The 10756-nt window shown below is 39.4% G+C and overlaps 1 protein-coding gene across 2 annotated transcripts; it reads right to left on the bottom strand.

The window, feature by feature from the left end:
- Positions 1-565: 565 nt before the first annotated feature.
- atp5mc3a (ATP synthase membrane subunit c locus 3a) lies at positions 566-3147 on the bottom strand. Of its 2 annotated transcripts, none has more exons than XM_005921476.2 (5): positions 3042-3147; positions 2745-2841; positions 1914-1988; positions 1243-1433; positions 566-1139 (listed from the first exon to the last, which is right to left on the bottom strand). In XM_005921476.2, the coding sequence occupies exons 2-5, from the start codon at positions 2781-2783 to the stop codon at positions 1025-1027; spliced, it is 420 nt and encodes a 139-aa protein (XP_005921538.1). In that variant the 5' UTR covers positions 2784-2841; positions 3042-3147; the 3' UTR covers positions 566-1024. The 2 variants fall into 2 exon arrangements, with proteins under 2 accessions (XP_005921538.1, XP_005921539.1); XM_005921477.2 differs by having other exon boundaries at positions 2954-3048.
- Positions 3148-10756: the final 7609 nt, after the last annotated feature.

The raw sequence follows: 10756 nt of genomic DNA on the forward strand, positions 1-10756 counted from the left end.
TATGTATACTATATGTATATATTATGATGTGTATATATATATATATATATATATATATATGTTTATATATATATATATATATATTATATATGTGTATATATATATATATTATATATATATATATTATATATAATATATATATATATATATTAATATATATATACATACATACATACATATATATTATACATAATACATACACACACAATATAGATCACCATTTTATATTGTTATACATTTGGATCTATGCTGATCATTTTTCATGACAAGTGACAAATATTACCTTATCATAGTAAAGGATTGTAGAGCAACAGTTTGTGTGAGCCAAATCTTAAACTGAGATATTTAAAGATTACCCTTAACAATGAATGTTAAGCATTTCTACTTGATAAGTGACTTAATGATTATCAACTCTGGCATTTTTTTAAGACTGATTTTACCTCTTCAAATTTAAGCTCAGCCGGTGAAAGCAGCCAACAATAAAGGTGTAATGACTACAATCTGTCAGCTTTTGAAACCGGGGGCTTTCATCACAAGTCAAAAAATTCAAAACCCATTACTTAGCTCAATTAAAATCAGCTAGATTTATTCAGTGGCATTTACAAAAGCAAGCACTCACTTGCTGTCTGAATACAATATTACTTAAGTGCAGCTGAACCAAAAAGTCATTAAGGTGGACCCCAAAAAGCTTGCATGTTATAGTCTATGAAAACAAGGCTGAGTAATGGCAAGTCTAAGCACCTGCTTCACAGAAAAGATGACATTCATGAAGGCCAAGTGCTTTCTGTTGTGTTAGCATTTATAATCCAGACATAAAAGTTACTGCCATTGTTAAATAGTCAAACACATGTATTTTAATCACGTAATTTCTTACATTTGTACAATACATGTCTTGGCTTTTTTGACAGTGTCTAAAAGACTTGAAAATGTACATTTCCCATGACACCAACACGGAACAATTTTGGTAGCCACAATAAAATATGTAGTCACATCTGTAATGAAAATTTTGTCTGACAGCAGAGTTTTACATAGCGAACAGGATAAGGAAAGCCACCATCAAACAGAATAGTCCCATGGCTTCAGACAGGGCGAATCCCAGGATAGCATATGAAAACAGCTGCTGCTTCAGAGATGGGTTCCTGCAAAGAAAGGAAGAAAATAAGCAATCAGCACATTTACAGAACACACAAGGAATCAATTAGCGTTATAGTGAAGAATAAAGACACTGAAATTAAAACAAACCTAGCATAGCCAATGATGAGACTACCAAACACTGTCCCAATTCCAGCACCAGATCCAGCTACTCCGACTGTGGCGGCTCCAGCACCAATGAACTTGGCGGCAGTGTCAATGTCCCTGCTGATAGCGCTTGTCTGGAAGCCTCTCAGTGTAGCCTGGCTCAGGGGGCTCTGGGGCAGCAGAGCAACACTGCTCTGTAACAAGAGAAGAGGCACTGTAAACACTGTCCTTTCGCTGCCCGCCTCAATGTAAACATCAGCTGACATTTAAAACAGTGTGGCAACAGATGACAGGAGTAATATAGGAGGCACAGTCTGAAATTTAGGGAAATTTTAAGCAGTTCTGTCACACCATTAATCAAAAAAATTGCCATTTTACTGGCAAGTTTTAAACGTAAAGATAAACTACAGAGCAGAAATCCACACATAAAGGTTGAACTATTTATTGCATGTGTGTTTTAACTTTTATTTTATTTATTTTAAAACTTTGATCTGTTGCTTTCAGACACTGCAGACTTGCATAGCTGGTCTTTATCTTTTATGGTAAGCACACGGAGTTTACGTATTATGAAATGTGCTATACAAAATTGACAGTGGTAATTTAGGTAATAATTTCCAACACTGCACTGTTAAGAAGGGCTGTAGAAGTTGCAGAAAGCCTGCATTTCTTCTTACCTCTGATTTGACATCAGGCCTGGACAGCACAGAGGCAGACAGAGGTCGGTAAAGAACCCGGGAACCAGCACGGACCTGCAACAACAACACCAAAATCACGAATAATGAGTCCAGATAAACAATGTATGCTCAGTATCATACAACACATGTGCTTTAACAGTGGCAACTATTCCCCATTTGTGGGTATGTTTGAAGGTGGATGACTCCTTGAATGTCACAGTGTAATTCATTGCAATGTGTGACCTGTGGCGCTTAGTGATGACTGCAGGTAGTATTAAAAGTTTACTGTTGAGCAATGATGTTGGCATATTACAATAAAAATCCAGTGCAAGTTAGCTAACACCCATTTGTGTTGTCATTCAAACTGGTTAGCCTCCAAAACCAGTATCATGACCTTGGATAAAGACACTCCAGGATATATGTACGTGCAAGCTGGCAGCCCACACGGAAAATGTAACCATTTCTGTATTGTTTGCAAAGTGCGAGGTCTTGTGCCCTCTGCGCCTTGTTCTGCTAATAGAAGGCCTAAATGACCTTAGCTAGCGGCCATAATGGGAGTTACGTGCTAAAGGCTAACGCAGGATTATAGATGCATTATTATTAACAATTTAAAAAATCGCATGCGTAAATTTCATGAACATTGCACCCATTCTGCTGCCATTAAAAAAGGAATGTGAATTACTGGTTTAGCATTAGCCGGCTAAGCTCCCGGCCTAGTCTGATACCCTTGCAGGAAAGCTGTAGTCAAGTTCAACCAGAGGCCCACCGGCTTTATTAGCGATATTAAGATAAGTCCGACTCAAAGAAACACACAGACGAGGAGAAACTCACCACAGCCGGCGTGGAGACGAACTTAGCGCAGGCGTACATTTTATAGTTTAGGTAGTTTTAACCGGTTCGGTCAAATCTGGTTGAATCCCGGGTTTCTCTATGGAGGGAAGATCGGAGAGAATTAAGGTCAAACGGGTGTAAAAATGCCCAGTAGGGAAAATAACAGCATTCAAAAGTGCATTCACATCCGTTCTGTATGCTATCCTCACTTGCGCACTGCAATGCGAAGCTTAAAGAGAGGATGAAAAGGGATTTATAAGGATACGCTTCTCATTCAAACTGCCATTACACACTTACCGACTGCAGAGGTCGAACCACAGTGGAAGAGTGCGCATGCGCGATGGGGTGTTCGTAAGATGCCCGGATGGTGACTGGGCAGGTCGTTTCAATTAAACTTTATTGAAAATCAGCCGGGAAGAAACTTTATCAATAAATGTTTAAGTACGTTTTTTTTAAATTTTAATGTGAGAAAAAAAGTTCAGATGGACATTTAAAAATGTTTTGTACTATTGGAAATGGCCAGTTCTACTACATTCAATGTTAAGAAATCAGATTTTTTTAAAGTTAAAAAAAACCCCAATTACATTTATCTGCTTTTCCAATTCTTTCTTATCACCAATCACTGAGTCTGAAGCATTACTTGATACTTTTCTATGTTTTTTAAACAGGTTTAGAAGAAGGATGTATTTCATTACTGAACAAAATCATGTAACTAATTAACTCCAATAATTAAGTGGCAATGCTAAGTTTTTGAGTAGGGATACTTAACATCAATTTATCCACTCTTAAATATTTATGTGTACCCACACACATCCTCAGTCCTGCTGTGAAAATGAGTGGTATTTTTTTAAGTGCAGATACATGATTAGTTTCTCTTTCTCTCGTGTAATATATTTGAATTTAACACGGCCAACACTGTGAGACCATTTTTCAGGTAGAGGTAGAATTCAACCCCACATTTCAGCATTAGTTTTTCTCTCATAACAAAACCTGCCCGCTGCTGTCCACCTCTATCACCTGTTGTGGTGTGAATTTAACACTCTGTCCAGGGGGACTGATGACTAGGGCCTATCTATGCTCCTCACAGGCTGATGTTGGAGCTGCAGGCTACCAGCACCAGGCAGATTTGTAATCGTGATGAATGACTCCACAGCAGCTGGTCTGTGATGGAAAGGTAATGAGCATGGGGAGCATGCCTTTGCTGCAAGCTGGCTTAAAGGAAGGAAAGTCCCACTGGCTCCTCAGATATGATCTTTTCAGTTTTACAATGAACATGAAACCACAGATTTCTGACCTCATAACCATTGAGTGGGATCAGTCAGTAGATCATATATGTACCAGAAACACAGAGGAAGACAGTGATAGATTTTATGCATTGAGAAACACATAACAGCTGCATGCTACTCCATTCTATTGTACTGTGTTGACTCTGTTCTGGTATAATTCGTTTTATTCTGTTATGTACTATTCCCTTCAGATCTACAATTGTACTGCTGTTTATTCTAACCCATTCAGTTTTATTTTGTTCTGTTCTATACTGTTGTATACACTTCTTTTTAATGATATTCTGTTCTTAAATGTTCCATTCTGTTCTATTTTATATCTTTATATCTTTGTATTTGATCAGAATCTGTGACCTATGTTTATTTGAACTTTACATTGCAGAATTGAAAGGTGTTTGGAAGCTTGCATTACAGACCAGAGCCAAGCATCTATGTCGCCACAGTGGATCTGCCACACCTCACTCTATCCCCAGCATCATCCACCTGTCACACCAATCTCCTTCTGCATGTCCTCCTTCATTACATCTCTAAACCTTCTCTGTGGTCTTCCTCTTGTTCTCCTGCCTAGCAGCTTCATCTTCAACACCCTTTGTACAAAGTATCCACTATCCCTCCTCTGCACATCATTTCCCCCTCTCCTCTCTAACTTTGTCTCGTAACTGCTCAACCTGAGCTTTTCCTCTGATATACTAATTTCTAATTTTTTTCCATGTTGGTCAATCCCAATGTAAATGCTAATATCTTTAACTCTTACACCTCCAACTTGCCCTCCTGTCTTTTTCTCATTTCCGCTATCTCCAACCTGCACACTGATTGGCAATATCTCAAATTACAAACTTGTTATCTTGTTATTGAACCATTGTATGGTGAGTACAGCCTGAAACATGTACAGATTTTATAACGAAGAACAAGGTCATTCTCATTGAGGTCCAGCAGAGGGAGCAATAGGGTCTGATGTGATCAGAGCCTTTGTTGCTGGGGTCATGGTAACAGCACAAAAGAGGAGAGGCACCAACCCATTCCACAGTGACACTGTTATAAATTTCCTAGTGAATTAGTCATTAATTGTGACATAGCAACACTCCTGTGGGTAAAATACTTTTTATATATTTTTCTGATTCTATGTCTGGTTTGGACTAGAGCTCTTGCACAAAAGACAAATAGAGAGCTTTCTTGGCAAAATTACCATCTGACAGATTCAATTTACCCCGTTGCAACTGAATTGTGTTAATGCACAATGTAGAATGACAGAACACACTTTATGTCCAAGTGCTGCGCAGCAACTTATAGGTCAGAGCTAACCGTATGATAAAACATGAAGATTTACAATATATTAATTGCAAGACGGCACACATCAAAGTGGCCGTTAACTACCTGAGGTCAATGTCATACTGTCTAATTAACCGGGCAGCGGCTGTGTGGTCCTACATGGCTGTGGAGGGTGGAGAGAGCAGCCGATCCCACCCCCCTCCCCCCGACACCCTTTACCCACCTTTTACTTCCTCCCATTCAGAGGCACGCACGCACTCGCTGTCTGAGTTCTTGCATAGAACACTCTGAGACATTCCATTTGCATGCCCGCCCCATCAAGCTGGATGCACTCAGACTGGTAATAAAAGGCATTGACCCCCTTAACCTTTATGAATTACAATTTGTGCCTGCAGCACGTCCTGTCAGAGGCCTCAGAAAAGCAGGCACCTCAGCCGGGGTGTGTGCGTGTTGTTTTGCAGTTGTTAAGGAGAGGGGAAAAGGTTTTTACAGCTCCTCGTCGGAGCTTCTGACAAGCAGGGAGGAGGCGGTCTGACAGCAGAAGCAAGGTAGGGAGGGACTGCAGCGCTGCTGATGGCTCCATGCTAATCTCTATCGCTGGATCCTGCACTAAACTACTGAGGCTCCTTTCTTTGTCAAGAACAGGGAAACACAGCCTGCAGGGCGACAGTTCACTTGTGTTCTGCTCCTGGTGTTTTTACTCATATGTAAACCTTTTAAAATCTGTCTGTGGAGAGAAAAAAGCAGTAAATTGTAGGATGGGAACACTTGTTGAATGGTTTAGATCACATAAACACATGTTCAATCTAACAAAGAGTTTCTTAACTTATTACTTACTTGTCTGCTTTAAGCTTACAAAAATATATGGGTTTTAAACTGGAAGTGGGTTAAAACAAGCAATCTGCAGACCTTTAATGATGAAAAATCAATAGTACATTTCTCAATGTTTTCGGTTTTTATGCTGAGACTGTGATTGTACCAATTAGCTATCTGAGAATAATTCATTCAGTATTTTTATTTGTTTGTGTAGCCAAAATGTAAATTAAAGGGAACCAAGTATATAGCCCTATGTGTTCATCAACACATCAGTCTGATAAGCCTGTTTTATTCTTTCTGTGCCAATTAATAGTTAGCAGCAAGGTTCTCGAGTACTGAACAGGGCAGGTTTTAATGAAATCAAATACAGCATGAAATGAGGAGCTGGGGGGCTTGGTGGGTTGCAAAGTGGGTGACAGATGCAGCCGTGTTTTTATGCTCACCGTACACCCCTGTCACATGGCGCAACTGTGCATGTGCAGTTATGCACCTCTCAATTTTTCTAACCTGTATTGGCTTATGGTGATCTGCTTTTTATGAATGCACCTGGCCAGTACTTATAAAGGTTGGATGCTGTCTATCCTTGTGCTTCACGTTTTATTGCTAGCTGTGGAAATTGTGTTCGTCACTGTTCTCTGTATGCTGTTGCTAAATGGTCATCTCTGTACATCCATAGACTTTCCCACTGGTTGACTTTTATCTACAAATCTCTCCTTGGGCTGGTTCCTTCTTATCTCTGTGTGTTTATATGTGTAAAAGCCGCAACCAACATAGCCTATGCTCTAGGGATGGGAATCAAGAACCGGTTCCTAGTAGTCCAATTCCTTGGAATCATTAGTCTGCCTACCTATCGATCCTGCTAATCATTTTTTGCACTTGCAGTATTATCAGCTGATTACAGTTTGTGTGTCAGAGGAGGAAAATAGTGATGGAGTCTAGAGTGTGGATATGGACATTTATTTTATTGCACAAAAGGACGAGAAGAATGGAAGTGGAAAACTGCATCAAGGACAGAAACAACTGCATTATGGGTGCTAACGAAACTTCGGTTCTTTACAAGCATCTGCCAAGACAGCATGCTAACGCTAAGCTAGCCAAGAACCATGAGTAAAAGCTGAGTGAATCCAGCAGCCAGATCCTTAACTTCAACAGGTGACAAGCAGATGAGCAGTCAGGCTGCAGCCTTCCTTTCTACCTGTTCACATTTCTAAAGTAGAATTACTATGGCAATTGCTTTTTTGTGCTGGGGTTCATCTTTGCTTTGTGTGGTCAACTTTGTTTTCTACTAAGAGAAAGATCTTAGCTAAGTGTGTCCCCATTAGGGATTTGTGTTGGTTTGGGGTTCTAGCCTCAAGTTTATATTGTTAAATGGTGACTATGATTATGACTGTGTTTCAGAACATTTTACAGAGTAACATTAAAGTAATGTAACGAGTAGTATAACAAATTACTTTTTCATTGCTTTGCTTTTAAGAAAAGGGTTCTGTGTAACAATGACTTTTTGAATAACGACCACAATACTCCAACAAAACAAAGAAGGGAAATACCTCAACAAATATGCAGAAACATTTCACCTCCAACGTGCATTTAATTTGCATGAATGCTGCTTAGCAATGGTGGTGACTCTCAAAACAAAGCCAATGACGACCCAATAACAATAGATAAGAGAATCGACAAGTGATATTGTATCCCATCCCTACTGCACTCTCACAACATCATACAAATGCTTGTCCCGAGAATCAGAACAGAACAAACAAGAGTTGATATAGCAACAAAACAATTTAGGCACATAAACCAATCGTTTTTGCTAAAATATTATTCGAATTCAAAGAAATATAAACACAAAGTCCTTAAAGAAATAAGTGCCTATAACTTCAGTTTTTTTCTAGTACTAACACAAAATTAGGTAGCTCTGGTGCTTGTAGTTTTGCTTCACAAATGAAAAAAATCCTGAGTGAAAGAAACTATTCTGGCTAAATGTATTCATGCAGTTTGGTCTATAATTATCAAACCACTTTCACATTTTCGAATGCTAAGAGCCAATATGTAGCAGGAAAAGTGGTCTCAGTTTATTAATCATTATATGTTCACGAGAAAAAATTTCCAAGCCCAGCAAAGCTAAAAAATGTGACTGCTCCATTTCTCGTGGGTGGCACACTTGGTAATTACTGCACTGATGATCATACGCTATCATAACACTTGCAGTTTTAGTCCCTAAGCAAACTGGAGAACAGGTGTGAAATCAGGTGGCGACTGAATCCAGGTCACAGCTCTGCAGAGCCGCAGGTTGTGAAAAATTTTAAGAAACTGGCAGTTCTTTAACTCGTGTGGAAAGATTCTGAGAATCATATTCAGCGAGAGTACAGACAGCCTTCAAGCAGCGGCTCCAATAATCCAGAGCTGGAGTATGCAGGCAGTTTCCTGATACAGCTGAAAATCATCCCACAGAAATGAAGCAAGCATTCTTTATCTCGAAAAGATTTAAAGGACATTCACAGAAATCAATTTTTCTGCGAATCCATAATAACACTCATGTTTGTGCTGCTGCTGAGCAGAGCAGTTGGACGTGGTCTGGGAAATGCTGAAGGCTGCAGTATCATTAGTCTTCATCCTGACTTTTTAGCTAAGTCTGTAACACCCCTGCATCCACTGCATGCCCTGTTCTTACGAGCATTCCAGTGAACAGGGTGATTTTATTAAATTATTCCTTAGCAGAAGTACTCTATTGGCCAATATTGGCTGGATTTTAAATAAAGTTTAAAAACTGACATTTTGTTTTTCACAAAACACCAGCTTGAACCGAGCTTTAATCCCCTTTCCTCTCTCTGTTTAACATCAGGAAATTCAGTCAGCGACTGCGTGAACAGGAGCGTGGCTGACAGGGGCAGCCGTGCGATGATTGGTTTACGGATCTCTGCTTTCTGTAGTGACTTCAAGGTCACTAAGATTTACAATCAAATGGCTTATGACACTTTAGTAAAAACCAGCCAAAGCTGATGACAGGAAAAGAAACGAAGGCGATGGCGTTGGAGGAATCTGCTTGACCTCACAGTGTGGTCCATGACTGGATGTGCTGCCGTCTGTTTTTATTACAACAACCAACACAGATATGCACGTGAGCAGACAGAAGGTTGTTAAGGACGGCATATGGAGAATGAATTTGATAGACAGACACTATATGGTGCACACTGTATAGTAGATTATAAGAAAGGTGTATTTCAAGCTCGAGGAAAACTGCAGTTTCAGTCTACTACACAAAAGAGCAATTAAATATGATTTAAAGGCCAATCTGTAATGACAGTGTGCTGCCCCCTATTGAGATATTACTGCCCTACTACTTATAGTTTTAGACGGTGATTTAGTGTAGTGTTTTGTCTAGCTCGGTTTATTTTAGTCATCACTCTGAAATTTAATGGCTGGGTGTTGATTTAAAGTGCATTTAACTGCTAAATGTGTCTTTACCTGAGTGTGGCGATGCTTTGACAAAGCTTTGTACTCCTCATGAACAAAACAAGTCTCTATTTTAAAATAATGATGGGTTTATGATATGCAACTGACAAGCAGCCCTTTAACTAATGTGAATATTACCTCCAAATGACTAAACAATAAGTGGATGGGAGTTTTGTTTCAATCATCAGCAAAATTAGTGGATATGAGACTTATAATATGTTCGGCATAAACCGAAATTCCAGGCGTGTTTACTTAGCACTGACATGGAACGCTGTTGATTTTTTATGGGAGGCATATGGCTGCTTTTTATTGTGCTCAATTAAATTGCTTTAAACTAGGATCAACTTTTTGGTGCGGCAATTCATTCGACAACGTCTCCTTACTTAGAGGCATTTACCGTGCGGCTGCTGCAAACGCCGCCCGCACAGTTCTCACATACTGTGGTGTCAAGTATGAGGTTGTCACAGCAATATTTACTGAAAGAGCCCTTCCTGCTTTTAATGGCCTGACCTACATCCCAGTTCAGAGAGCTAATAAAGGGCAGTCTGGTGTAGGTCCTGGTGCTGCACAATGTCACTCACAGATGCCCAACTCAGCAAGATCCGGAATGCTCAATTAGTTGCTTTTATAGGCCTCATTAATATGCATTAACTCTTTTTCCAGTGTACGTGCACAGCCAAACAGTTGCTCCTGGCCACATATTAACTAGGTAACAGCTTTTTAAAACCCTTTTGAAAACATGTTACATTGTTGCACTATGAAAAGATATTATGGAGATCTAAAAAAAAAAAAAAAGGAGGGGGGTTAGCCTAAACATGACTAAGTAAAATATCCTAATACATTGGTGGAAGCGTGTTTATGAATTTTAGCTATTTTATTATAATTCACTAGTTTTTGGCTCTTCCTAATTTTCCAATACTAGATCTGACTCTTACCATAAACACTGATAATATACAACAGCTATTTAAAGACTAGTTGAAAACAATACAAAACACTACACAGCAGCTATAAGGAGCTTGATCTTTACATTTACATAGAATCCCAGCTCAGAGCCCCAGACAACAGATAGCTCATCACAGAACCCCACACAATCTGGTACCACTCCTCCCACACAATAAACCGATGTGGCACACAGCAAGCTGAATCAATCATGGCACTTTATTATCCTGTCACTAGTCTGCTTCCTGCAAGTGT

This window comes from Haplochromis burtoni, unplaced genomic scaffold, assembly GCF_018398535.1.
Source record: "Haplochromis burtoni strain Fernald_Lab_line unplaced genomic scaffold, NCSU_Asbu1 Contig_48, whole genome shotgun sequence".
In the NCBI taxonomy this organism is placed as follows: Eukaryota; Metazoa; Chordata; class Actinopteri; order Cichliformes; family Cichlidae; genus Haplochromis; species Haplochromis burtoni.